Source organism: Parambassis ranga, chromosome 1 (assembly GCF_900634625.1).
Source record: "Parambassis ranga chromosome 1, fParRan2.1, whole genome shotgun sequence".
NCBI classification, from domain to species: domain Eukaryota; kingdom Metazoa; phylum Chordata; class Actinopteri; family Ambassidae; genus Parambassis; species Parambassis ranga.
In genome coordinates, this window is record NC_041022.1 from 22273145 (window position 1) to 22300853 (window position 27709).

Genomic DNA, 27709 nt, shown 5'->3' on the forward strand with positions numbered 1-27709 from the left:
TTGAGGGAATCAAAAAATTACTAAACTAAATTAACTAAAACAAAAGCCAGGGTATTCAAGACCATCTTGAGAAAGAGGTTTTACTTTTTGAAAATGAAATAAAATAATACCCACACAGACAACACCTGGAGTGTCAACCAAAAAGAGCCTTTTTTATTAAATTATGCAACGTAACAACTACAGCGGAAATCTGAACAGACAGAATCCCACGCTGAGCCCTCGCAGTAGGAGCAGGCTTAGTGACAGAACTCACTGCAGACATTTATCGGGTGTTCACCTGTAACAAGACAAAACAAAGTTTTACTGGCTTGAGATGACAGTGCATTGAGCTGTAGAAAAGGGTCTTGATAAGATGGTATACACATCCACGCTAATGTGTTATTGAGTCTTACCACATCATCGATCTTGAGGATGCTGCGCACTGTTTCTGTGGCCAGTGTCAGCGCACTGATGGAGACCAGTAAGGGCTGCACAACAAGCTCCTCCAGGATGTTGGAGATTCCTCCCTGAAACACACAGCCAGGCAAATCAGTCTCCACACTGGGAATGGGACTGTGTGGCAAGTAGTCTTCAGTAAAGGGTTCTCATGCAATTGTACAGGCTTCTTTGTTCTTTTTAAACCTTGCACCACTGAAAAATGTCAGTAAGCAGTGAGCCAACAATAGTTCCTAAAAGCAAAAATGAGTGTCTTCTGCAGTCGAAACCAGATAATGTTTAGCATTTTAAAGAGGCCAACCTTGCGGACATTGATGCCAGCCATCTTGTCTCCCTGTGCATGTCTGTTGCGGAGCTCTGTCACAGTGGAGATGGGGTTCAGGCCAGCGTTCTCTGCAAGCGTTGAGGGAATTACTTCCAGTGCATCAGCATACGCTCGCACGCAGTAGGCCTCCATGCCAGCCAGGGTGCGTGAGTACTCTGCCAGACGCACTGCCAGCTCGATCTCTGGAGCACCCCCACCTGCTATCAGAGCCCTGAAGGACAGAGAGCAGAACACTTAAGTATAGCATGACCTCTTTATTCTCCAACTTCTTAGTGAAGCTAAGATATAACGGCGATGCGCACCGAACCATTATTTACTGGGTTGGCAGTCGAAATGATAGAAATAACATGCAATGTTTAACTAAAAATGCAGTTAAAGTAGCAAGTCAATTTCTCAGAATATCAATGAATTATGTGTTCAATATGAATGTGTGAATGCCCTCCAGCCAAGTTGTTGAAACAACAAGGAGTAATTGGTGAGCTTTCTATAGTACTGTCCCTCTGTTTGTTACGCTTCTGCAGGATAAACAAATGCAAGAGCGCCTTTGTCAGAGGCTGTGTGTGTCTATACTGTCAACGACCTATAAATACATTTGGAGCTAATCCCTGACTCAGCAGGGAGTGGTGGGTTCTTTATTTGTCAGCTTTACATATAATGTTTCTGACATGAAATACTAACCTCTTCTTGACCAGGCAGCGGATGACACACAGTGCATCGTGGATGGAGCGCTCCGCCTCCTCAATCACTAACTTGTTGGAGCCCCGAACCACAATGCTCACAGTCTTGCCAGGGCTGGTGCAGCCTGTGATCTGCAACAAGCACCAATAAATGTTTTTTGGAAGAACACAGACGTTTCAATTGAAAATCTATTAAAGTAGCACAGGCAAACCATTTAGTATATCTGAACAAAGACAACGCACACCTTGACCAGTTTGCCAGAGCCATCTAGGTTGACCTCCTCAGCCAGCTCTGCTGTGCCAAGCATCTCTGGAGTGAAGTGGTCAATGTGGGCGATAGGTTTAGTGCCAATAGTCTGAAAGATAGAAGTTATGTTTTATTTCACAGGTGCTAGGTAGTTTCACTTTCTAAAATAAGATTGTCAAGTTATTGTATATTACATTCAGTGAAATAATAAGACACTTGTGACTGTAATCAAAGCTAAACATGTAATCAAATATGTGCCAAACTAACATGCCAACATGAGAGCACTTATTGGGAACACGAGAAAACACGGTGCTGCCAATCGGATTTAGAAATGTCAAAATTAGCTCCGTAAAAAATTGTATCAGTGGATGACGTGGTAACATTAACCTTGCAGATGAACTCGATGTCTTCCCTCTCAATGTCCTTCACCACCATGATCTTCACTTTGTTGAGGAAGTGCAGGGCGAGGTCACTCAGAGCATCTCTATCAGGGGACAGTTTGCCATTAGTACTGCCCATACCAAAACCAAGTCTTCTGTATCATCTGTTCTCTTTAGCTTATAAGCTATGTGTGTGTGTGTACCTGAGGATGGACTTCTGGACCAACAGTACGTTGCAACCAGATTTCTTAATTTGTTTCACCAAGTTAAGGATGTAAGCACGCTCCTCCCGCAGCACGCGGTCCATCTGGGTGTAATCCGAGACCACGATCTGGTTGTCCATCTGTGTTCACAAAAAAGTGCAGCAGGTTGAATGAGATTGGAACATACAAAATGTCAGGTCTTAGTAAAGGAGTTCTGAAGATTGGCGACATTAGAACCACTTCTACAATATTTTGATATTGAAATGGACAGGCATGTTAAGACACAGTACAGATGTATGAATACATCTTAATTTAATACATTTTTTCCAAAAAAAAACAACAAGAGCACTCTTCTGTGCAAAAAATGACACACTAGCTGAGAATGAAGCAGACAAGCACACTTACATCAGTTTTGGGAGCAGACAGGCAGAATTGGATGAGGCCAATTTTGGCCTTCTCCACACGGGTCACACCAGTGTTAGCAACCCTCTGGGTCAGCACCAGGCCATCCACCAACTCGCAGTCATCAATGGTCCCTCTGAACACAATCAAACATACACATATGACCACAACTGCCAAACCCTTGACAGATGATTTGATGAACAGCAGACAAAGACTAACCCAAGCTTCTTGATGATTCTGATGTCCTGCAGGTCGACGCCTGTGGCTGTGGCTGGGTCAATGACTCGCATGACGGCGTCCACACTCATGGGCGCAAGCAAGCTGGAGTACTGCGACACCACCTTGGAGCACAGTGATGTGGTGGCACTGTTGAGTAGTGTCTCTCGATCACTCAGCTGCACCGGCCGACTCATTGCTGTCAGAACTTCAACACCCTTATCGACGGCCTTCTGGAACGACTCCGAGATGGTGGTGGGATGGATACCTGAGAAAATGTTTTTGTAACGTTTTTTACCTCTAAAAATGGCCAGTAAATTTCCCAATTTAATTAATTTCGCCATTAATCTTATACAACAAAAATACAATAGCTGCAATCGACATCTCTGTTTAACTGCATTTATATTTTGCCTCCGTCTCCCACAACTTACCTTTCTGAAGCAATTTAGAACAGGCATCCAGCAGTGCACCAGCAATCACTACAACAGAGGTGGTGCCGTCACCAGCTTCAATGTCTTGCGCTTTGGACAGCTCTACCAACTGAAACACAAGAGATTTGAAGAATTTAACAACAGTGTCTGGTGTAAAATATCTGAGGGCACACATCACAACAGTGAACAGAAAGACCAAGAACCGTCTGTGCTCCCTAATGTAACGTACCATCTTGGCAGCAGGGTGGAGCACCTGCATCTGCTTCAGAATGGTGGCCCCATCATTGGTAATGGTAACATCACCCTTTTCATCCTGGATCTGAAGACAACATCATGTGCTTAGATTCATGTGTATGACAGAAAGTATGAGAACATTTAGCTTAGAACCGATAGCTGCTTACCATCTTGTCCATGCCTTTTGGTCCCAGACTTGTTCTGATGGCATCTGCAACAGCTGTCAAAAAACATTAAGGGTCAGAACAGTGGCAATGTTCAACTCAACCAATGTTCATTCACAACAAAGCCTTCATGTACAGCACTTCATCAAGAATATAGTGATTTTATTAAAATGGCAGTACTACTTCAGAAATGTGTGGTTATTCGGCTTGTGCAAAATCGTATCGTGTGCAATTAATCGTCACAAAAACTGTCACCGATTAATATTTGCCACTTATTGATTACGGCGATTAGTGCCTCGTCATGATGATGCATTTTTGTGAGCCCACAATAACAATAATGGCTGAAGGCAGTGGTATTCAGTTAAATGATGCGGAGCAGCACGATCCTAACATAAATTCAACATCTGTCACCCTAAGCCGGAGCACGAAGAAAGCCGAAGAAAGCGCGACAAGGACACAACGCCGGCTACAGCTGTATATAGTGCCACGACATGCATTAGGTGAAGCGTGGAGCGTTGGTTGTTGCCATAGTAACTGGATTTTTGCTCGTATCAAAGGAATGAAATCCGATCTTTATTTACGGACTTCACAGCTAGATAGGAAAAATTACAACAGCGAAGTCTCCTCCAGCAGATATTGGAAAGAATTCCACTCAGCCGAGAATCCACGATACGTTTAGTCATTGTGCTCCCTACGACCAAACTAAGCGCTGGAGGATTGTAACGCAGGTTCATTCACAGACACATTATTTAACTTGAAATAATCACTGATGTGACTTTTCTGAACTAACTTGACTGATGATTTGTCGGTATCATGCTAGAACAATGTGCTGATTTAGAGTCAAAAACATGTACCGTAAGTGCAATTGTCATCAATTAATCGTCAAATTAATCGTTATCGGCTAAATGCCACAATTAATCGCGATTTATTTTTTTGCCAATATCGCCCAACCCTAGTGGTCATTTGTAACTTTGCTTCTGCCCATATACGGTATGCATCCTTATGGGAAACCAGGGAGCTAATGCTGAGATTGTGTTGAGTCATGAGAGCCTCACAGAACTGATCCCAGAGATATATGAATATGCGTTTGCATTAGCTCTCTTGTTACGGTACATTTATTTAGGAGCCACAACTAAGGCAGCAACGCAAATTATAATGTATCAGAAAGCAATAAAATGCATTAAAATACACTAAAAAGAGAAGGGAATCTTAGTATTGTAGCCTGCTGCCGCTACATCACGTAGTAGTATCGCTGTAAAGACTGTTAATTTGGGACTTTACAGGATGAGGTTTTACATCAGGTCGATGACACTAACTAGGAAGACCAGATAACGGTGCCCTGCCCAGTCCAGTCCAACCAAAAATAAAAACAAGAAAACGTAACTAGAAGAGAAGGTTCAGGGGTTACCATTAACAGTTAATAACAACGCATTGATATTTTTGCTTACCTTTGGCAGCAGAGATGTTACTGTATCGAATCTGGGCCGGCTTGTCGCGGTCCACATACGCCCCTCCTTTGTTTTTGCCTCCGTTTAAGGCTTTTGGTACGGCCATCGCTTCGGGCATCGCGACTCTATAATCAGCGGAAAACGTTAAGAGGAGTCTTCGAAGTGGGACTGGAGAGCCCCGAAGCTGAAACCCCGCGGTTCGGCTAAGGATGGAATCAGATTAGCAGGTTACCACCGGGTCCAGATTGGAACCTTCCAGAGCACCGGCTGCTGCAGAGGGAAGAAGGACCCGGCTGTCAAACTGTTTGGCGCCCGAAGATGACGTATCAGACAATAAAAGCCGATAAACGATCTGACAGAATTCACTCACAGGCATTTTTTTTATTTTTAAACTTTAGGAATTTCAATTATATCAAAATGTTATGACTATTCATCAACTCACGAATCAATAGGAAAATATTCAATATGTAAAAAAACTGTTTTTGTTTTGTTTCGCTGATTCTGGGTTGATTAGTTTTGCCTTTCATGACTGAGACAGTGGAGACCCTTTGCATGAACATGTTAAGTACTAAGCAATTACTGCTTTCTTTTTTGGATATTAGTGTGTGAATTAATCTCCCTTGTTACAGGTGAGTTAATTTCGGATGATTAACATCAGTTTACTTGTCGTTTTGTCGTTTTCGTAAACAACTTCAATCGGGAGGCTTTTAGCTAAGTGTTAGATATCAGTTCCCACAATAACAGTGTGTGAGTTTCTGTCAGTACACGTGTGGCGGTTAATGAATGTCTGTGTAAAAAAGTGTAGCGAAAGCTAGCTAGATGTTGGTGTTTTCTCTCTAAAAATACAAATTGTGTAGTTAACAGCGTGGATAGATTGAGTGGCTGTGTTCATTCCTGCAGCCTGCAGTCATGCTGCCACTGAGAGAGAAGGATAAACCCATCATCCGGAAGCTGCTGTCAGCTGGCTGCTGCGCCCGCTGTATCCTCAGATTCTGCTGCGTGAGTGTTCAGGCCGCCTACCGCCAGCCACAAGAGGTAAGAGACACTCAGCATACAGGACACCCTCTGTATTCCTTTAGCAGTATTTAGATTGGAATGTGTGACCCACCACCCTGCCATCTTTCTTCTTACACAGCAAACACTAGAAGAACTACAAGCTTTCATTGTGGATGAAGAAAACGGCAAATGCCAAGACTGTGCCGCAACAGAGTCCACAGGTACAAACGACAAGTCCCATGATGCAGCATTGTCAGAAACGTCTGAAGATCCACCCAGTAAAAGAGCTAAACTGGAGCCCAGTGTGAGTGCCACTAAGTCAGAGGAAGACTCAGCCGCATTGGTCAAACAGAAGGATGAAGAGTCACGCTTGTGTGTGGTGTGTTTGGGAATCCTGCAAGAACTCTGTGGCACAATCCAGGTCATAAAGGTGTGTGTGTGCTGGGAAATGTTTACGGATTTCATGAAATAATAGTCGTACAGTGACAAGTGTCGAATAATACTGTTGAATTTCTTTACAGATAGCAGAGGCAGTGAAGGCAGAAAAGTATGAGTTTGACAGCCTTGTGCTGTCTCTGTCTCTGCCTGCTCAGCTGTGCGTCCGTGAGGTCAGTGTGTGGCAGTGAAGTCTCTACATTGTTTTATTTTGGGGGGTTTTTAATGGTATTATATTGTAAGTTAAACATCTGACTACTTCTTCCACCACTGTTTTAATTCTTACAGCACTCCTGTTGGCTTCATGTAAAGGAGGAAGTGAGGTAAAGTAACACATTTTGAGTCCTAATTGGTCACGTCACTGTGTGTGTGTGTGTGTACAGTCATTTGGAATTAGGTTTAATTAACACTGTTTTTGTTTTTTCAGGGCGAAGGGTTTGGTGCTCGACAAGGATGACGTCATACAGGTGAAGGAGGCTTTCAAGTGGATCATGCAGGGCCAGGTTGCCAAGGAGCTGGGAGGTGTTGCTGTAGTTACCAAAGTAGGGGAAGTCAATCAATTTTAATAGAAACCCATACAGTTCTAATGGTTTTATTTTAAAGGTTTAATCAGGAAGGATAAACAGCTGTTTTGACCTGTTTTTATTGGTTTTCACAGAGCGCATTCGAGGTCGGCGTGGAGTTCACTCACCCAGAGACAGACACCGATTGCCACTTTCTGTGAGTCCTAAACCTTCTAAATGCCCACACATAGCTGCACCAGGAGTAGGCAGGTCACATACATTCATATAACCTAATATAAACAAACTACACGCTCACATGTTTGTTTTTGCCCTGAATATGTATGTACAGGAAAGACGGGCATGAAGGTGTAGAAGTGTCATGTAGCTGATATCTGAGATTCTAACTTCTGTTTTTAACCTACTCACAGAGCAACGACTTGTCCTGACTGCTTCAAACCCACCAAGAACAAACAGGTGAGTTCATGGACTTTTGAATTCGTTTTCAAAGTCTGAGTCTAAAGTCTCACATTGTTTTTTACAATCTGTCACTTCCTGTTTGCAGTCTGTGTTCACGCGGATGGCAGTGGTCAAAGCTCTAGAAAAGATATCTGATGCCAGATTTCTGAAGTAAGAACTATTTTTATTGTTCACTTTGTGATATTTTTTCCAGAAGCTGTCTGATTTTTATTTTTTTTTTATTTTCTCCAGACACTATCCATGTCCTCCAACACAACCAACCAGCAGTTGCACCCCTCAGGACATCCAGTGTCTCCACGTGTCTGTCTTTATAGCTGGTAAGGAAGGACACTTAAAACATCTTCAAACATTTAAAACAGAATAAGGATTTTTTTCCTCTGGATCTTCAGGGAGGTACAACAAGTTCTGCCGCAGTCTGCCGCAGACTCCCTGGGTGATCGATGGAGAGAGGAGGATGGAGTCCTCAGTGGAGGAGCTGATCGCAGCACCCATCCTGTCTACCTTCAGAGCTGATGGTGAGAGGAGGGACTTTTTGTTCTTGTTAAAGTTTGACACTAGCTGGATGTTTCAGACGTTTTATAGTGATCAGATCCATTTACCACTTAGCCACAGACCCTTTCACATTTTACATCTGCTGCATCACAAGGTTGACGTGTTGGTCTGGGTTACAGGATTTAATTTCTCCTCATCTGGCAGAGAAGATGTGGATGTCCGAACCCTTGGGAATGGTGAGATCTTTGAACAGGTGCTTGTACAGAAATTCATCACCGAACACATGAAGACTAAACTCTTACCTTGCATATTTGGTTTCATTCTATAGGACGTCCATTTGCGATGGAGCTGCTGAATCCTCACAGATGCAGATTCAGTACGGCAGAGATAAAGCAGCTACAGGAGGTGGTGTTTTTGAAAATATAATCTGCTTTATTTATAGATTAAATCATAACTTATTACTTTCTCCAATTACACCCATGCAGCTTTTATGTCCTACATGAGCGTAAGTAGAGAAAATACTTTTAAATTACTGACCCTCTCTTGTTTTTTGTTTTTCTAGACCATTAACAAATCCTCAGACAAAATCAGAGTGAGAGACCTGCAGATTGTTACAAGGTGAGAAACTGCATTGAATCTTCAGCTACAAAGATGCTATAGAGAGCTGACATAGAGCTGTGTGTGTGTGTGACCTGCAGAGAGGCTATGAGTCGGATGAAGGAGGGAGAAGAGGAGAAGACCAAGTCATACACAGCACTCATCTGGACCCAGAAACCCGTCCAGAGGGAAGACATCACCTTCATTGATGACATCAAGGTCACTACAATAACAGTTGGATTAGAGATTAGAGGAGACGTTTAGCAGGGTCATTTTTAATCTGGCCAGTTGGTCGTAGAATTATGTATCCAAAAGCTTTGCAATCTGATAATAAGCAGTAAGTAACGTAAAAACAAGCAAAAATCAGGAAGCTGTAATCTGACTGTTCTCCACAGGATCTGACTCTGGACCAGAAGACTCCTCTGAGGGTTCTGCACCGGCGGGCACTGGCTGTCCGACAGCGTGTCATTCACAGCATGAACACCCGCTACGTGGACCCACATCACTTCTACCTGGGCCTGAAGACACAGGCTGGGACGTATCTTCACTTTAAATCTTTTAGTTTCTCATTTAAAATCATTTCATGTATTAAACTTGTGCTTTAACCTCTGAAAAAGCTCCTTAATCCTCCACCAACAGTTACATTAAAGAGTTTGTCCACGGAGACTTTGGCCGCACCAAACCAAATCTGTGTCAGCTGCTAAAGACGGACACAGACATCCTTGAGCTGGACGTGGAGGTGGGAGCAATCAAACACACGTTTAATTTACAGAACGGCTTCATGTTATTGCATGCTGAATCCAACATGTTTCCTCTTTCAGTCTGTGGATGTGGACTGGCCACCTGCCATACCAGAGTGAACGCCGCCCTGCCACACTGACGCTGGACTCATCCTGTAACTGGTGACCCTGCAGGTTCCATCAGCAGCCGGCCAGCAGGAGACACTAAGAGCAGACTCAGTTCGGAGTGCGGTACAGAGTATGTAAGAGTGGTGAAGATTTCCTGAACTGTGGCCAGGCCGTCCTGCTGGGAGGCTCTGAGATGCCTGCTTTGGTTCTGAAAATGAAATGTAACTTTAGTTAGATGACAGAAGATGTTTTATGACACCTAACAGTGGCCTCATTTTGGTGTCTAGTTCAAAAAGTTATTTTTGTAACAGTAGCCATGATATAAAGCTACATGCAAATATGTTTTTTCTTCAGTAAAATATACATCGGTTGGTTTTCAAGTTAAAACATGTTTGTAGTGACTTTGTAGGACATATCAAGAGTTTCTGATTTGACCTGACTGTGTGTGTTCTGTATGTCTGGTGGGTTTTCTGCATGTTCTCCAGCTTCCTCCCACATACTAAAGACATGTATGTTAGCGCTGTTATAGACTAGTGACATGTCCGGTGTACCCCACCTCTCACCCCTTTTCATAAAAAGGGAGAGATGGACTTGTGACCTCAGTCAAGGCAGAATTGCCATCAGATTAGTGAGTAATCATTAATCACAAATTAAGTTAGAAATGTAAACCTTTGCAAATAATTCCTTTATCCTTCAAGCTTCATCTGGTTTCAGTTAACTTTTAAAGGTGCATTTTATCATAATAGGTTTGTCGAGTCCTGTGTGGCAATGAGGGGTAACTGACCTCTGTGATTGGTCGTGAATTGAAACAATATTTGTCTATAAACCAATGTTTTTTGCGTTTAAATCTGCAGGATAGGAAACTACAAACAGGTTCATGTCCCTAGGCAACATGAGTCAATTTTCTTCTGAGGGGCCAATAATATGTGAAATAAAGAGTCATGACAGCAGAAACCCTGAAATGTATTTCTTTTTAATTTAATTCAAAATAAATACTACCACGGCAATGCAAGTCCACTACTGGGTTCTTGCCCTAATGTTTTGGTAAGAAAACAAACAAGCAAATGATCCAAAAAAAAGGAGAAAAAGACTTAAGTTAATTCATCCATTATCATCATCATCATCATCATCATCATCCTTCAGCGAATTTCAAGAGGTGCCTTTTTAACAACATACAAGATAACACCGTCTAGAATGACAAACATAAATTAAACAAACACTATGGTACAAAAAAAGGGGCAAGGGGGAGCAAGGAATGATGGGATTGGAACCTGATGAAACCAGCACTGCAAAAAATGAAAGAAAAAAAAAAAGTCAGCTATGGTCCCACTAGTATTTTTTTCTTTTTAAAGAGGGTGAAGAGAAACGAATGACAATGTAGACTCCACAGTTACAGTCATGTCCTCACACAATTGTAGGAGTCGATCATTTTCAGGGACCGCCAAAGAAGGCGGGGATGGGGTTTTGTCTCCATGGAAACATCCTCCGTAGACGAGAGCAAGTCAAGTCGGGGTAAGAACCCCAAAAAAGAAAAATCAATGGAAGGGTCCAGTCTTTGACATGTTTTTTTTCTTTTTTTTTTCTTTAATTTTTTTCTTAAATGCAGTTTTTGAGTCATTTGTGGTTGTTATGCTATTCTCATCAGCAAGCTTGACGTACAGTCACACAGAAAAAACAATGTTTATGTCTTGTCCGTAAAGACCAAAAAGGAACCAAAAGGCATTGCATATTTACATCAACAAGTTTGGGGTGACTAGACGTTTTTTCTTGCAGTCCTCACAGTCTTCATACATGAGTGTCTCATGGCTCAGTTTTTTCATGATCTGTGACATGATTAGTGATTCATTGATACTCTCAGTTTGGATTTAAAAAACATGTGGAAATAAACATCTCTCATAATACTGACAGGATAAAAGGGCCGCAGCCCCTGTGTGCAGAGCTGGAAGCCTTGTTTCTGTGTGATGAATTAAATCTTCCCTAATATTTATCATCCAAAAACCATCTTTGTATATCTGTGTTTCTGTGTTAATATCTCTCCTCTGACTAAAAACACTAACAAGCTCCATTTTGTTAGCATTAGCACTGTCTGCTCTCAGAGTCCTTCAATGCACTTGTTCGATATGTTGTAGTCACATTTGTCTATCCCGTTACATCACTTCTTGTACACATGGGCAGTTCTTTTAACAGTTGAAGGGGTATCAGGAAAAAACTTTAAAAACCTGACAATCAGTCATTCCTCTGAATCACTCCAGAGTGTGCAGGAACCCTACAGAAGTTGGCAGTATCCTTCACAAACAAATCAGAATGGATGTGTTCCCAAAGGTCCTCAGAAAAAGTGTCCCATTTAGCTTCGGTCTGCCCAGTAAATTCACAGCACTCACTACATACTGAGTAAGTTCCTTTAAAGGAATCCGAGGTCTGACAGTCAAACTGAGCGGAACCTGTCGAACACTTAGCCAGAGCTCAAGGGCATCAATGTATTTTTATACAGAGTGAAAGCATAAAGCACAACAGTGCTCCAAAACCAATTTGTTTAGCTCCCCAGTGTATCTGTAAAATCAAATTTGCACTAGTCTTTGTTACGAATTTAAAAGCGCCCAAATGCCACATATTTTAACTAACGAATTTGCTAAATGATTTTGGTAGTCTCTTTCATCAGGAGTTAATCAGAGCTGTGAAATCTGGGGACAAATTTCTCGAGGAACATCAGTCCTTAAATATCTAGGAGGAAACGCCAAGCTGAAATGTCCAAAAACTGCAGTTCCTCAATTGACCACTGAAGGCTGGTTACAAAAGCGAGTCAATCTCCACAGGCCTCCATGTTAAAATGACTTTACAGCCTGAACAAACTTGTCTTTAGATTTGACAAATTTTGCGACAATAAATAAATGAACTTTGGATCATAGCAGCTTTAAGATCATAACTCTAAGGGACGGAACAGCAGCTTCACCGGACACAGATGCTGACAAACGGCCGCCAGACAGCGACTGTGTTCTGATATCTGCATCAAAGAAAACACCACGTCTGATTTAGTTTGAAGCAAATTGCCGACTTCCGTCTGAACAATTCTGTTTCTGAGTGTAAATAGGTTTGTGTGTGAGCTATAACAGCATAATGTTGACTCCCATGTCCCACATACATACAGTACATACATACATACATTAAGCCACGTTTCCCTGTGTAAACATCCATCCCACTAGTCCTACGGCTATGATGAGGAAGCAGAAGAGAGGTGGAGAAGCGGTGAGAAAGCAGAGAAAGGCCTCGTTCCCCTGCCGGCTGTGGAAAGCTGGAGCGGTTAGCTGAGTTTGAACGCGGTTGTGCTCTGTGGCGCCTGAGTGAACTGTGCAGTTACTGGCAGTTTAGTGTTTTCTGTTTCGAAATAAAGGAACTTAAAAGTAAAGCACAAGAAAAAAAAAACAAAAAAAGAAAGACGAGAGCAAAATAGTCACACTGCAAAGATGAAAGGAATGATACAGACTCGTCCATTCTCATCTGCCTGTTTTTTTTTTTTTTCACCTGTAGACTGTAAATTTCATCGCCATGGGGTTGGGAAATGTGCGCTGCCATGGCAAATGTACAAGGAAGAGTTTTTTTTTGTCTTTTCTTTTCTTATGAGTGAATCACGAGCCATGCACTTATTCTCAGCTATGAATGACCCTTCACAACCCGAAACCCACCCGCCCTCTCTCCCAGAACAAAACAAAAAAACACCCTGTCGGTATGATACGAAACATCTGCACACGTAAGGCAACATTTTTGGTTTTTTGTTCCCTAAAACGGCTCTTCCAAACCAAGTGCAAAAAGTCAAAAAGAAGACAAAAAAGGGCAGAAACATCAAACAAACAAAAAAAGAGAGGAACAAAACCTGGGTCGACAACTTAATACTGACAAAGAGAAAAAAAATAAATAACAAAAACATTGCCTTCTGCAGTAAATAGCGCTGAAAATGAAGGAGACTTATTTTTTTTAATGTGGGGAGACCAGCTGGAGTCTATCCCACTGTGCAAAAACCTCTTTAAAGTCCCTAAAAAGTCTTCTCTCGATCTGCAAGGAGGCAGAGAAGGAGAAAAAGAGGGGAGACTGGTATTTTTTTTTCCTAAAATGGCTACGCGTTTTCCTCAAAATGGCCACGAATGGGGCGATACTGGCTGGGTTGGTCAGAGCGCTCACTCCCGCCCGCTGGCTGAGTATGAGAACTGTGGAAAATGAGGCCTCCGCTCGTTGTCTGCTGCGTCCATCCCATCTTCATCATCTGCAGGGACAGAAACAGATGTGTTCATGCTAAAGTAAACAAGCTGATATTCTTAGCCACTTTAGTAAGCTGGCTTCAGCCATGTGGGCCTGTCTGTCAGTCAAACACTTTGTACAAAATGAGTGAAGTTCTACTTTAGGCCAGAGGGGGCAGGGTTTTCTTAAAATAACCTCCTAAACAGATTTGTAGAAGTGCTTACATTTTTCTGGTGGAGTGATGGTGATGGTCTGTGCTGTGAACTCTTCATCGAAGTAGCGTGTGTCCGTCTCTGAGGAGACCTGTGGCTGGAAGGGTGGGACCAACTAGGACGGAAGCAGGTGAATAAGAGAGTTTTCTGCACGCAGCATATGTAAGATTGCTTAGTTGCATAATATTCAACATGTCTGTTACATTTACAGCAGCGACAATCTGACATGGTCTCACAGTAAAGAGACTTTTTTCCCCACACTTTGAGGAGCCAGTTGACGTGGCAAACCCAGAAGTCACAGAAAGAAGCAGGTCCTGAGAGCAGCTAAGGAGGATGAGGAAGTTGCAGGAGACAGGAAAGTCTGTGTGTCTCTGCATACTTTGTAGCTACCACAATTTGTATGTACTAAGTAATGGATGATGGAGAACCAAAAATGTGGTTTTTGAAGTCACAGTAGCCTTTCACCTCTAAATTGTGAAAATATTGCAGACAGCAGGTATACCATCTTTTGTTATTATTATTACTTGAAACAATCAAGTTGAGAAAAAAAATACAACAAATGAACCACACTCTTCACCCATGGAAGGAACAAAGGTCTAGAGAGTGTAGAATACAACATGTCTGGTGATACGTGGTCTGCTTTATGTTGTTAAAATGAGATAAAGATGAGGTATTTTGTTCTTTTCTGTTCTATTTTGGAGTTTATATACAAGCCAGACTTTCTTTGAAAAATGAGGTAACCCTGATACCAGAATATCTCAAATACACTGTTTGAATAATTGCCATTGAAGTTGAGATGACGTCTAAGCAGCTAAATCCTGCTCCTACCTTCTTGTCGTAGACATCCTGCCAGTCAACTGTGCCAAAGAAACTGTGTCGCATGATCTCCTTAGCATCATCCGGTCCGCCGCCCAGTCTGTCAACCAACACAGAGGGAGTAGAAGAAGAAGATGTCGATGTCAGACATCAAACAGCGCTCTTACAAAGTCTCCATCAATGGAACTAGAATATCCACCTGCTACTGATCCCAAAATAACTCATGAGGGTGAACGAGTTCACTCTCTGAAGCTGCAGTAGCCTCCTTTCACCAAATTCTTTGTTAGAGACAAAAATGCCTCAGGAATAATCAAAGTGATAAATCAACAGCTAGCTATTGTTGTCGACTTAACATTAAGATGGAAGCTAAACAGTGCGATGAATATTTGAGATGTAGAGGACACTACAGGATGGATACTTTTGAATCATTTTTTGTCCTGTGATTAAGAAACACGGTTCATACAGGCAAACAGGCCATGGTGGATGCTGAATTTATGAAAAGCAGATGCCGTAAACTCGGAATATGCAGTCTCAGTGTGAGTCAGTGTATTACAGAAGCGTAAACAGGAGTGCAATCAGGAGGTAAACCATGTTCATGAGTTGGAGGCCAATGAAGGAATGGTGACATAACTCAAATAACCTTATATCCTGGGGTACCAGAGGTATGACGTGCAGGTGTTACCTTACCGTTTGTTGGGGTCCTTGATGAGCAGCCCTGACAGCAGCGACTTGGCATCTGCTGACAAGGTACGTGGAAACTTGATCTCCTCCATGAGAATGAGCTCAAACAGCTTCTCGTGGTCCTGGTTGTAGAACGGCAAGCGGCCGCACATCATCTCGTACGTCACAACACCCAAACCCCACCAGTCCACCGCCCGCCCATAGTCATTGTCCTCCAACACCTGATAATATACAATACAGACATTTTATCAACTTCAAATGCCTCGTGCAGAAGCAAATTATTATGCATGAACTCTTTTCCACTATTTAGTGACCCAAGAGGCCATAATCACAATAATTAGGAATGAAAGAAACCCAGACGTGTCCATCTGTTTGTGACCCTAACATGTCTGATATCCTCTTTCGTATCCTCTTTATGAAAAAATAACTTTCAAGTTCTCCACATTAGAAGAAGTGAGATCAGATACTGACATTCTGCTCTGCTCTAAAGAAAACATTTCAGTAGAGGAACGACCTCTAAAGGAACTTCCACATTGGATGTGGTGGTTGATGTGAGCTTAGAAACAGACAGACAAAGAGGATCCAAAACACTGGTTCTTTCCTGATTTCAATTTGCAGGACAAAAACATGACCACACAAGAGTTTGGGTTTAGACAGACAACTTCCTTTACCTTATTTTCACTTTGAAATTGTAATGGGCACAGCAAGCCAAGGCTGCCTAAACTTTGGTCAAGAATTGTGGCCTTGTTCTCGCTGGATTAAAAATTAGCAAAAGACCCATTATGAGGTAGTGATGGTTGGCTCCAAGTGGAACTATTGGCAGGCAAGAATTACAGTGACAGTGACTGTTACAGCACTTCTGATAGAACTGCTGCAGCAAATAAAAAAATTGCCCTAAGGCCAGACCACCTTTACCAACACCCCCCACCCCCTGCATTAAGTCAGCTGTAAGTCATAATAATGACCTCAGGAGCCAGATACTCCGGTGTTCCACAGAAGGTCTTCATGGTGGCAGTGTCAGTGATGCCTTCTTTGCAGAGGCCAAAGTCTGTGATTTTGATGTGGCCATCTTTGTCCAACATTAGGTTTTCCAGCTGAGGAGGAGGAAAGAGGAGAGCTGTTGAAAAACCCTTGAATAAAATCCTACATGTGTTTCTGTATGTTGACTTTGTCACACTAAAAGAGCAAACTTCATCCAGATGAGGTGCAGTTTACCTTCAGATCACGGTAGACGATTTTAGCAGAATGTAGGTAGTCTAGTGCAGAGACGATCTCAGCACCATAGAAACGGGTACGGTCCTCCGAAAACACTCTTTCTCTTGACAAGTGGAAAAACAACTGCCAAGAATAAAAATAGCACTTCATTAGATTCAGGGATGCTTCTATAATAACGGTATAATAAACTGACAGCAAAACATATCCTGGAGAGGCCATAGAAAATGATTTCAAATGACACAGTTACAGCCATACCAGATCATTAAGCCAGACTTAATCAGTAAGGCAAAGCAGATGTTCCATTCTAATGTAAGAGAAGGAGATCACTGCTCTTCATTAAAGCTGTTTGTTGCCGTTGAGCAACATTCTTCAGTATTTCTTGAAATAACTTATGTAGGAAGAAAAAACAGCATTCAGCATCAAAACACTGTTTAAGTATCTGAATGACCTCTTACCTCTCCTCCATTGACATACTCCATTACAAAGCACAGTCGATCCTTAGTCTGGAACGAGTACTTCAGAGACTGCAAAACAATACAGATTTTTTTAAAACTAAGACACAAGACAGAAGCTTTGTGGTCCAAATTCAGTACATCCTTCCAACTGTAATCTTTAAATGACACTTCTTCAAGAAGTCTTTCAATTGAAGATGGCAGCAAAAATGTAAAATCTATTGTAATGTTTCATGCAATCTACAGTCATACTTACAGTTAGGAATGGATGCCGAGTGTTTTTTAATACCCTACTTTCTGTGAGCGTGTGAGCGACTTCATCCTGTAAAGAAGAAGATTAAAGAGGAGCAATTAGTCAACAAACAAAACAAGCTCATCTGACAAAAAGTAGGGACATAATATACAAAAATCTAGCTGAAATCAAAAATTAAAAAAAAACTTGATATAAATATTCTTCATCAATGTTAATGTGCAAACAAAGCAAAACAGTCACAAAGTCAAACGAGATCCTTTACTAGATCCTTTGTGTTACTGAACCCAATCTACAAAAAAACAGCAATGAAGGCTGATAATTAAGAAGAGGACCTTGGCTATAATGACTTCTTTCTTGAGTATCTTCATGGCGTAGTAGGTTCCGCTTGCCTTCTCCCTCACTAGAATGACTTTCCCAAAAGTGCCTTTGCCCAGAAGCTTCAGATAGTCAAAGTCATTCATTGTCTGCAAAAATGCAGGAAAGAAGCATGAGGAAATGTTTCACCTCTTTAACATCTGCAACATATTAAGTCTGCTTTTTATAGGGATGATTTGCTGTATACCTTTCGTTTGTAATGGCTAATGGAAGTGTCCATCTCCTCCTCGTTGACATTCTCAATCTGGGAGGTGGGGCTGCACAGGATGCCTTCCTCTTCCTGCTTGGCCAGTGACTCTGCTACCATTTGGATGGCCTCGGCCCACTCATCCCTGCAGAACATCAGGTAACGGGTTAAAATACCAGCAAACAATGTCTACTCTCAAGGATCATGGTAGTGACATCTTCTAGCTTCTGCTGAGGGATCCCCATCAATAAAGTCCATCCACCAAATTGGCCTCAGGACCTTCACCCAGTTGACCACAATCAGTCGTTCTTCCAAAGTTTAGAACCATAGGTGAGGAAATAGATGCAGACTTAGCTGTAGTTCCTCTTAAAGTATGTCTGCAACTGTGGTTTCAGCTTTAGTTCAGCCATAAATCTTCAGATTAGCTAGATTAACTGGTCTTCCAAATTTCAGACAAACTACGTAACTATGACATGTTGAGCTACTGCAGGTTTGCTGTTTTCATACACTCAAGAGTCCAGTTACACATTTAGATTCCTGGTGTTTATTATTGCAGTGCACATGCCAACACATCTGTAGCATGAGATGTAATGTATACAACTGTAATGTATATAAAATACTGTGTTTTGGAACGAAACCCTTTAAATCTGGCATCCAGCCTTAGACCCACACCCCTGTTTCCTGTCTTTCTTCTCACTGCGTTGACTGACTTCATTTGTGTCCAGTGAAGAGAACGTAACTTTTTAATATTCCCTTTTTAAAATTAAAAAGAGTACCTCAGAGTACTTTTCTCTTCATTATCTTTTTTCCCTACTGTGCTAAATGTACCCTTTCCATCAAACTCAAAACCACCCACACTCATTCTTATAGATGTAGGGAAAGTAAGTCGAAAAACATGGCTGACCTCTCATCAGGAGTGTCAACATGAAAAGTCCTCTCGATGACGGTGGTCCATTGTAGACAGCGGATGATGAAGGTGTTTGGCTTGGGCCTCTCCGTCTTCATCAACTGACATTCTTGAAGTCACACAGAGAGTTGTATTGTTGCAGTCATACATGTGTTTGTAGTGGATTATTTGAAACGTGTGATGATCTGCTCGTATCTTACTTGCTACAGAAAAGTTGTTGAGCGGGTAGGCCAAGTCAGAGTCTTGTGGTTTGTCCTTGTAGCCGATGAAAGAGCCGTCCGTCTTCAGCAGAAAGTAGCGCGGCCGCCAGTTCTTGATGTACTCACCTGTAAGAAGTGACACCGAGGTTACGTCCTGCTACACTCAAGTTAAACCAGAGATGAAACACTGAACAGGGGAAGACCATATGCTAATGTCTGTAAACCTCAGTTCACCTAACCTCGGTAATTATTAATGCTGTTGTGAAATCAAATTAATTTAGACGTACAGACTATTATATATTCTATACTATAAAGTTTTATTCATTATTTTTGCCTTGGTTTATAAGATGATATGTATGCCTTCTCTCTCAAGAATTAGTTTGATGAGAAATGCTGTATGAGCAGTGCTTTTTCAGCAGCCAAGTGTTGATTCCCTGCTGCTCTGACTCATCAATTGTGACATGATTACAAATGTTGGATTACATGGGGACGTCCTGGAGAAATGCTGACATCCTACAGAGTCATATAAGCACCAGAGGTCACAAAAAAACAAGGCTCCTAAACTTCATCTATATCAATGATCAACAACTGAACTGCTCAACCATTTATCAAACTCTGATGAAACTGTTGTGATGAATCACAGCACCTCAGAACAACAGTGTGATGAGACCGACAAAGCCTTGAGCGCAGAAGTCAAACGGTCAGCAAGACAACTACCTCTGAAAGAAAACTGTGGCCAGAATGTGAGTAGAACAGTAACTGGGACAGCTGGTTGACAACGGCAACTAATCCTGGCCTTCCTGGACCTCCAACAGACCAAAGAAAACAGCCTTTTGGGTTAAACTGGTAACATTCTATCTCTGTGATAGACGAGCAACCAGGGTCCTAGCAAGTGACAGCTGAGACCAGCTCTCCCGAAAACACAGTAGAGGGAGATGCCTGTATTTCACTAACAGCACAAAACCGAGCACAGTTTACAATAGTAAAAGTTAACAATCTGAATCATAAATTGAGCTTAGCTCAGCACTGACGGCAGCTGGTCAGTCACTGAGTTTATCTAGGTGTTAGCTACTACTGCCATTATATATGCTGAAAACACTCACATTACAAAGCAGATGACTCATTTAGGTTAAAAACTCCTGAGGTCCTGGTTATAAACTTTTAGGATTTGATTTCAAAATGTCACAGACATGTTGCAAGAGCCGTTTCTCTCAGACAGCATTGAGATTCAATTATACGAGCACACAGAGGTGCAATAAACAATTCAGGGACTTGTGGGGGCCAGAGAGGAAGGAACCACAGCGTTAGGTCATCCTCTGTATGCTCATAATGCCACAGAGAAACTTCCTCCTGCCTGCCAGCCAACAGCCCTGTGTTCAGACCAGACAAACACACCTCCAGCAAACACAAATACACACACACACACAACCAGTGTGGGAAATAAAACACACCAGTCTAGTGGGCTGCAGCCCTGCAAAGCTTGCCTTCTCCGCTTGCTGTCTGGCAGGTAAACAACCATTGTTTGGAGGTGCTGTTCATCAAACTGGCAGAGTGGCTCAGTACTTGTCTACACTCAGTTGAATAAAAACACATCTTTTGTGACTAGAGCTGGTGTTTTCAAGAAGCACAAACTGTGTGTGAATTAAGCTGGAGACCAAATTAATAACCCCCTTGATGAAAATGTTATTCTTTATTAAACATTTCCTCTTTCTAGAGCACAAAAGTTCAACAGAACATTTCCAAACACATTTTATACCATAGAATGTTCCTTCACAAACCTTTTTGTTGTAATTATGACAAGTAATGTTTTGCAGGGCAAAAGTGAAAGCAATCATTTCAGACTCAAGAACTACAAAGCAGGAAAGGGATACACAAGTTTATCAAAGCACTTCCAGAGTCAAGAACTGGTGTGAGAGTCAAACCATGTAAAACAAGAGGTAGGAATTAAAACACTGAACGGGTTTGGGAAAGAAAACTGATCACAGATTGGTCTAAAGAGACTAGAACAACTACCATGACAAAATGTGAATTAATTGCGCCAAGGATGGAATAGAAGTGTCAGACCAGACAGTCACTAGAGTCCTGCACAGGAATGGACTCTCTAGCTGCAGACCAAAAAAACCCTACCTGTGCAAAAAAAGACACCTCCAAGCCAGACTGAAAACTAGAGCTCTTTCGCCAGCGATGCTGCCTTTGTTTGGGAAAATGTAACCCAAACAACATTGTCTCCACAGTCAAACACGGTGGTGGCAGTAATATGCTGTGGAGATGCTTCAGTGCAACTGGAACAGGCAACTACATCAGGTAACTTTGGACAATACGTTTCTGTGTACAATGTGTGTACAACCTCCTACACCAACTAAATTACCAAATTACCAAAGCTTTTTCCATATGTGGAATAGCAACTTGTCACCTCCAGCCTGTCATTTTAAATATTATCATAGTTAATCTCACAATACCCCAAATGCCTAAAGTCAGGTTAATGGTTTTGGACTTTCTTATTTGATCCTTTCTATTATTTAAAGAAACCAATTTACACTGCTGTATTTCAGTTCCATACCACATATTATTTATACCAGTTTGGCAATAAATATGCTGCATATAAAGTAGAAATCCACCTCATACTTTCATGCTAACATGTTATAGACACCATTGCCCCAACGCACTGCATCAAAGCAGTCTTGAGCCGTCTTCAAGCAAACACGTGAACACTACATCAAGTAATCCAGTTACATAAAACTAAAATTGGTACCGGTACTTAGAATCAAAGCAGCAACCAAAACATTGGACAGTGTCCTGTGTAGGGACAAACTTAAAGCTGCACACAAGCCAGGATAAATACAACTCAGACACCCAAGAATCACAACATACCAACTCTGCTTAAACCCAGCTGTTTTTAGAAAAAAGGAGAAATGATTGTCAAAGTCTGGCTTCTGTTCAGTGGTTTCTGTTCTGTCAGGCAATGACCACCACACCCTCATCTGAGGAAGTCAAGACAAACTAGACACGATTGAGGTGTCTGCTAAACTGTTGGACATTTTAGCAAATTTGACACGTGAAGCATCTTCAGTCTCCTCAGAAAGATAAGGTACTAGGTGTGGTGCTGCACAATTTGTTGATCACTTGGTAAGTCACTGACTTTAAATGTTTGGATTGTGCTGTCTTAAAAGATTTGCAAATTAAAAACCTTTGCATTTGAATAGCTTCATGCTCATTGGTTCCTATCAAAAAGGATTTGCTGGGGACTACTTTTAATGGCTGAGCAGTCAACATTTGGTGCTCCAGCAAGTATTGGAGGCTGTATGATGGTGTATGCAGGAATGAGGAAAATGCAGAACAAACCCAGACTTATTCTTAAAAGATAAAAAAAAATCTCACCTCTTTTCTGGACCCAGCCTTCCTTGACGACGTTCTGGTCGCTCATGGTGGCTTCTCCTCGTCACTTGTTCTCCCAGTTCTCCCAGTGTGGTGACCGAAGAGGGACAGTAGTAGTACCAGAGGCGTAGTGGGACAGTGGGTTTGTCTAAAGCTCAGTCAGCTGTCCGTCTGACGGCTTGCCCTCCTACTTGCACCCACGCTTACCTGACCTTATATTTTCCACCTGCTCCCTGATGAGCTGTATGAGCCTCTAATGTCTTTCTGTCTCTCTTCCTTGCTATCACTTTCTCTTTCCTCCTCTCACCCTGCCAGCCCAACCTGACTTTCTCTTGCTGTCGTCTGTCTCCTCCTGATACTCCAAACGTCCTTCACCTCGTTTCCCCTGCCTTTTTCCTCTCCCTCCTTCCTTCTCACTCTCTGTTTTACAGTTTACCGCACTACTAAACGTCTTCGTCTCCTGTGTTCAGGCACTCCAGTCGTGAGTCAGTCTGGAAGGAAGCAGAGGCAGAGAAAGGAGAGAGGGGAGAAAAAAAACACACAGAGCAGATCAGTGGATAGTTTCCTTCACACAGCAAACACAGTAGGCAACCACTCATTGTTCAGAGCCCTAGCACATTTCCTGCCTCCTTAACTCCTTCTATCCTTTGCCCTTTCCTTGTTCCGTGTGTTGCCTCCCTTCTCAAACATCATCACTATATTCCCTGTTTTCTGTACTTGTGTTTTACCTGCCTACCTTCCCTTACTTCCTTCTCTTCAGGTTCTCATTATATTCACCATCTCACTTATTTCTTTCACTTTTACCACCTCTTGTCCTTCCTTTCTTCCTTCTTCTTCTTTTCACCATCCATTCACACCCACCATCTTTCCCTTCTTGTTTCATTCTCCCTCACAGAATTCCACTGCCTCTCACTTTTCTTCCTTCTTTCCTTCCTTTTGCACCATCCTTCACATTCTCATTTCCCCCACATCTCTCTTTCCTTTGTTTCCGCCTTTCCTCATAAACCCACTCTTCCTTTATTCGTTTCATCAGCCTTTCACCAGTAGATTTTGCTTCACCTTTTACTACCTGTTCATACATCAATGAATCATTCTCCATCACTTACTTCCTCCTCCAGGTGCATGTTATGTCTATGTCAGCAGTAGGAATTTTCTATATAATAGACTTTCATTTAGTTACAGGGATGTAAAGTGTCGAATGTGCTATGAAAAAATCAGTTGTGTATGGTCTGTGAGATGAATCCATAGTGAATTGTTACAATGCTTTGTAAAATGGTCTGCTGTTTCCTTAATTTTAAAAGTTTACTCTTTATGTTTTTATCTGTGTACCTACATTTTTTTTTATTTAGGGACACCAGTGCCGCTAAAAATAAACGTAAGCACAGAGCTTTGCTGGCTCACTTTTCCTTGCCTCATTTCATCTGTCTTCCTCTCAGAATTTAGGTACTTCCCTCCCTCTCGCTCTCTTTCTTCTCCTTCATACCATCTTCCCTCCTGCCTTTTCCATTACCAGCTCTCTTTTCCCTACCTCCAACTCTCCTCGACTCACATTCAGTCAGGTTGAACCAACATTAACACTCCCTGCTGAAGGGTCTATGTCATTTCATGAAGTGATGTCTGTGCTATTGATCTCTTCCCAAAACTTCAGATCACTTAAAATCTCCATGGTAACAGTGGTCTCTTCAAGTGATAAGTTCACTTTTAAAGAATACTGTGTGTGTGTGGAACAAATATTTGTGCACTCCACACTTTCATCCACGATAAAACACCCTCACCTGACTCTAATTAATTCACTCTATAATACCACAACAAATGGGACAAATGGGGTCATAAGGAACTGTCTTCATGGACAAGGAGAAAAAGGAGTCCTGCAACAGATGATGGTCAGGTCCCCAAAAAACCCTGATCTCAACATTATAGTGTCAATGTGGGAATGCATGAAGACACTGAAACGTCTGCATCACCTCGAATAACATAGCACAGAGGTTAAAATGACACATTACCAGAAAGATATTTGCAATTTCGATATTTTACAAACGTCACATGAATAAGAAACAAAGACATGTTCAAGGCATTGGTGTGTTTGTGGACAAACTAATTATCCAGGTTTTAGAATGCACAGAAATCTTGAAGGCACAAGCATGAGACAATAACACGTTCAGATGAGATCATCATGATAACAATGATACCTTTATGACCAATACAGAGAGACTACAATGTTTTTCTAAAGTATTTTTGTTACTTACAAAAATCACATTGATCTGCATCTGATTTCAAAATGTACAATACAAAATATAAATAATAACATCCGAGGTGTTTTCTTCTGGTCAGTATTACAGAAACAGTGATTACTAATAAACAATTGCCATTGTAATGGATCACACACCGGAGAAGGGATGAGACCTGTACCTCCCAACCCTACTAATATTACAATAATATTATATTCCCATTCACTTTATTAGGCCACATATGACGAAAAGATGCAGTAAATAGATTGAAATGCAGTTAATAGTTTGATGCTTCAGCTCAAGGTGTTAAAACATATTCTGGTGACAGACTGTCCATGTTCTATCAATGCATAGCTCACACACCAGCAATGGGAAGATCCAGGGCTGGAAAACAAATGTGAGCTCTCCAATGACAACAAAAACAATGGCTGACAGGAGCAGCCGTTGTATATTTCAGAAGCCGGTGCGCTGGTTGCGGCTCTCGGTACAACAGACACCCCCTGTCTCAGATATATTGTCCATGATTGGGTCCTGCACCGCTCACTAAACAAACAAATACTGAAACAACAGCTTTTGTTTCAAGGGCGTGTGGTGTCATTATCTGTTACATAACAACATCCGCTTGGCGTGCTCCATTATATTTTAATGGGCGACACTCGAATAAATGTCTGGCAATGACTCTTGGGTAGATTAGTTTAGATTAGTGGGGATGAAATTGCTGGCGTTTAACGGTAGTTTGGGGAAGACGGGTGTGTAGGCCAGGCTGGCCTGTGATGGCTCGGTTGGAGGATGCGGGCTAGCCAGGGATGCTAGCTGGGGGGGTGGGGGTGATGCTAGTGCTAATGTTAGCCGGCTAGCTAGTTGGCCGCCTGGCTGGAAGGCTGGCTAGCACCGCAGCTGACTAGCTGACAGTCATATCGCTTGGTGGGACCATTTGACGTGATGTTACTGTCACCTCTGTGATGAAACAGTCTGCGGTTCATCATTTGTGCTTTTATTTATTTATCTCGGTAGGAGACGAGACACTGTGTTTTTGAACGGATGGGGGAGAAAGTGTCATTCATCACGAAGATGGGCCGAAACCAGACGAACGGTACCATTACCATTACAAGCCCTCCCCTCGCTTCTGCAGCAGCAGCAGCAGCATCCCGACGCCGCATCCCTCCCAGACTGGCGAATGACGACGCAGCAGTAACAGTCCGCTAGCGGCAGCTAGTTAGCATGCTAACCTCCGCTCCCACCCGCCCCGGGCTGGAGACAGCCCCGCTGCCTCTGCTCCCAAAACAACGACCCCCACCCTCCGCCCCCTGCCTCCTTCCTCCTCTCCATATTCATCCAAATAATTCCCACTTCAAGCACCAACACGTTATAGCGCATTAATCAGATTATTTCACCTGGCAGTCGAAGAATGATCAGGGATGCCCCTCCTCCTCCTTCCCTCTTCTATGGGCACCGGAGCATCTAACGGAGTAACGTCCCTCAGCGGCAAAAACAGGAGGAGGACAGCAATGGATCCATAGCCGTGGATTCCGTGTCCAGACCGTGGAAGCCGTCAAGAACGGGTTTTGTGCCCCAGACAGACAAGAGACTGCGGTGGCAGACAGACACTTGGACAGACAGACAGACCCGCTTGGTTATCGCTCCCTCCGCAGCTCCGCCAGGAAACCTCGCTCGGCTCCGAGTCGGCACGTCACGTTCATCCAGATCTGACTGGGAGGACTCCTGCTGCCTTCAGGGGCTGTCGGAAATTCATACGAGTGACCCAACCAGCTGGCAAATGTGACCGAAACAGGGAATGTGGGGCACTTTGTCCCCGTCTTTTAATTTAGAGCTAAAAGCGAGAACACTGTGGTCATGTCCAGAGTACTAGCCTGGATTTTTACAAGTACCCAGGATGAGTCCATCCCGTGCACCTGAAAAGCACCTGATTTGTGTCCCTAAAACCAATGTGGGGAAATTGTGGGGAAAATAGAGATCGTGTGAAACGAGAATCCTTCTGTTAATATTTTGAATGATTGAATTAAAGTACATGGCATTCAAAAGATTTTTGAGTGATTTCAAGCCTGCTTTAGAATGATTGGATCTATTTGCTGGATATATCACCATCAATACCATCGGCTATTGCTAAAATGCTTTTGGTTGTATTCAAAGGACAGGCAGTATTTTGTTTTAAAATTGAAATTGCACATCTGAGTTTATACAAACCAAGGCAGACCTCCCCAAGGCTGAACTGTTGGGTCCCCTTTTCTTAACACCTAGCCTAAATGTTATAAATGAGAAATCAGTAGGTGTCTTATACAAGCACCAAGTATGTGCGAGAAATCATTTGTGCAGACTTTCCAAAGCTAAAGAAAGACAAATCACAAATTTAATTGCACCTTTTTTAAGAAATTAAGTAAGTATCTCAAAAAAGGGGGCCAGGTGGTCTAGTTCCCACATCATTTTGCTTCATGTCTGTTAAAGTTTTTGTACATAACCTTAGGTGGAGTTTGTTTTTATATTCCTCCTTTCTGAAACATTTCTGAAATGTTACTTTTGGAAAATAAAGACTTTACAGAGAACCCCTGAATGCAGCATCTGTCTCCTCATGGCATCCAGGGCTTTTGTTGGTCCCCAGCTTTTGTTGTCTCTCTCTCTCTCTCTCTCTCTCTCTCTCTCTCTTGCTTGCTCTCTCAGTCTCTCTCTCTCTCTCTCTTGCTTGCTCTCTCAGTCTCTCTCTCTCTCTCTCTCTCTCTTGCTTGCTCTCTCAGTCTCTCTCTCTCTCTCTGTCTGTCAGTGTGCTCTGGATTTATGTGTTCACATTCACTTCAGATATCGGGCCTGCTCTATTTGAGTCTACAAATGTATTTTACACAACAGACAATACATATTCTCAGGTATATTCTCACTCTGTATGGTTATTCATTTATTTAAGATTACCCAAATATATAGCAACCCCCACGACCTCCCCGCCCCCCCTTCCTACCCAGCCTCTCTGTGAATAGATGCTTTGTTTGAGGATCCTGGTCCCAGTCTGGCAGTGGGAGTGATGCTGCTGCTGTTTTGCATTAATCAATTACAGTCTGTGA

The 27709-nt window shown here is 42.4% G+C and overlaps 3 protein-coding genes across 3 annotated transcripts; 1 reads left to right on the plus strand and 2 right to left on the minus strand.

The window, feature by feature from the left end:
• Positions 1 to 126: 126 nt before the first annotated feature.
• On the minus strand, positions 127 to 5487 carry cct4 (chaperonin containing TCP1, subunit 4 (delta)). The gene is made up of 13 exons (XM_028411058.1): positions 5163 to 5487; positions 3718 to 3770; positions 3546 to 3635; positions 3317 to 3425; positions 2889 to 3153; positions 2673 to 2805; positions 2268 to 2407; positions 2072 to 2168; positions 1683 to 1793; positions 1439 to 1569; positions 737 to 971; positions 393 to 506; positions 127 to 277 (listed from the first exon to the last, which is right to left on the minus strand). Exons 1-13 carry the CDS (start codon positions 5278 to 5280, stop codon positions 263 to 265), a joined length of 1611 nt encoding a protein of 536 aa, XP_028266859.1. The 5' UTR covers positions 5281 to 5487; the 3' UTR covers positions 127 to 262.
• A 198-nt stretch (positions 5488 to 5685) lies between these two features.
• Positions 5686 to 11090, plus strand: pus10 (pseudouridine synthase 10). Its single transcript, XM_028411015.1, has 18 exons — positions 5686 to 5791; positions 6063 to 6197; positions 6298 to 6588; positions 6680 to 6766; positions 6882 to 6916; positions 7021 to 7135; positions 7252 to 7313; positions 7525 to 7570; positions 7659 to 7723; positions 7805 to 7890; positions 7963 to 8088; positions 8245 to 8301; positions 8394 to 8470; positions 8628 to 8683; positions 8764 to 8881; positions 9058 to 9200; positions 9302 to 9401; positions 9484 to 11090. The coding sequence occupies exons 2-18, from the start codon at positions 6072 to 6074 to the stop codon at positions 9520 to 9522; spliced, it is 1629 nt and encodes a 542-aa protein (XP_028266816.1). The 5' UTR covers positions 5686 to 5791; positions 6063 to 6071; the 3' UTR covers positions 9523 to 11090.
• Positions 11091 to 13230: 2140 nt separating this feature from the next.
• akt3b (v-akt murine thymoma viral oncogene homolog 3b) lies at positions 13231 to 26174 on the minus strand. Its single transcript, XM_028411193.1, has 14 exons — positions 26036 to 26174; positions 22417 to 22904; positions 19039 to 19164; positions 18836 to 18947; positions 17932 to 18076; positions 17702 to 17833; positions 17373 to 17438; positions 17120 to 17188; positions 16665 to 16787; positions 16415 to 16543; positions 15456 to 15670; positions 14781 to 14868; positions 13965 to 14067; positions 13231 to 13765 (listed from the first exon to the last, which is right to left on the minus strand). The coding sequence occupies exons 2-14, from the start codon at positions 22460 to 22462 to the stop codon at positions 13680 to 13682; spliced, it is 1440 nt and encodes a 479-aa protein (XP_028266994.1). The 5' UTR covers positions 22463 to 22904; positions 26036 to 26174; the 3' UTR covers positions 13231 to 13679.
• Between the last annotated feature and the right edge of the window lie 1535 nt (positions 26175 to 27709).

Coding starts and splice junctions, on each gene's coding strand:
- pus10 (XM_028411015.1), top strand. CDS start 6,072: ATGCTGCCACTGAGAGAGAAGGATAAACCCATCATCCGGAAGCTGCTG. Junction 6,589..6,679: donor GCACAATCCAGGTCATAAAG/GTGTGTGTGTGC, acceptor ATTTCTTTACAG/ATAGCAGAGGCAGTGAAGGC. Junction 7,136..7,251: donor GTGTTGCTGTAGTTACCAAA/GTAGGGGAAGTC, acceptor TGGTTTTCACAG/AGCGCATTCGAGGTCGGCGT.
- cct4 (XM_028411058.1), bottom strand. CDS start 5,280: ATGCCCGAAGCGATGGCCGTACCAAAAGCCTTAAACGGAGGCAAAAAC. Junction 2,806..2,888: donor AGAATCATCAAGAAGCTTGG/GTTAGTCTTTGT, acceptor GATTGTGTTCAG/AGGGACCATTGATGACTGCG. Junction 507..736: donor CTGGCATCAATGTCCGCAAG/GTTGGCCTCTTT, acceptor TGTGTGTTTCAG/GGAGGAATCTCCAACATCCT.
- akt3b (XM_028411193.1), bottom strand. CDS start 22,462: ATGAGCGACCAGAACGTCGTCAAGGAAGGCTGGGTCCAGAAAAGAG. Junction 17,189..17,372: donor CTCGGCATCCATTCCTAACT/GTAAGTATGACT, acceptor ATTGTTTTGCAG/TCTCTGAAGTACTCGTTCCA. Junction 15,671..16,414: donor CGGAGTATCTGGCTCCTGAG/GTCATTATTATG, acceptor GTATATTATCAG/GTGTTGGAGGACAATGACTA.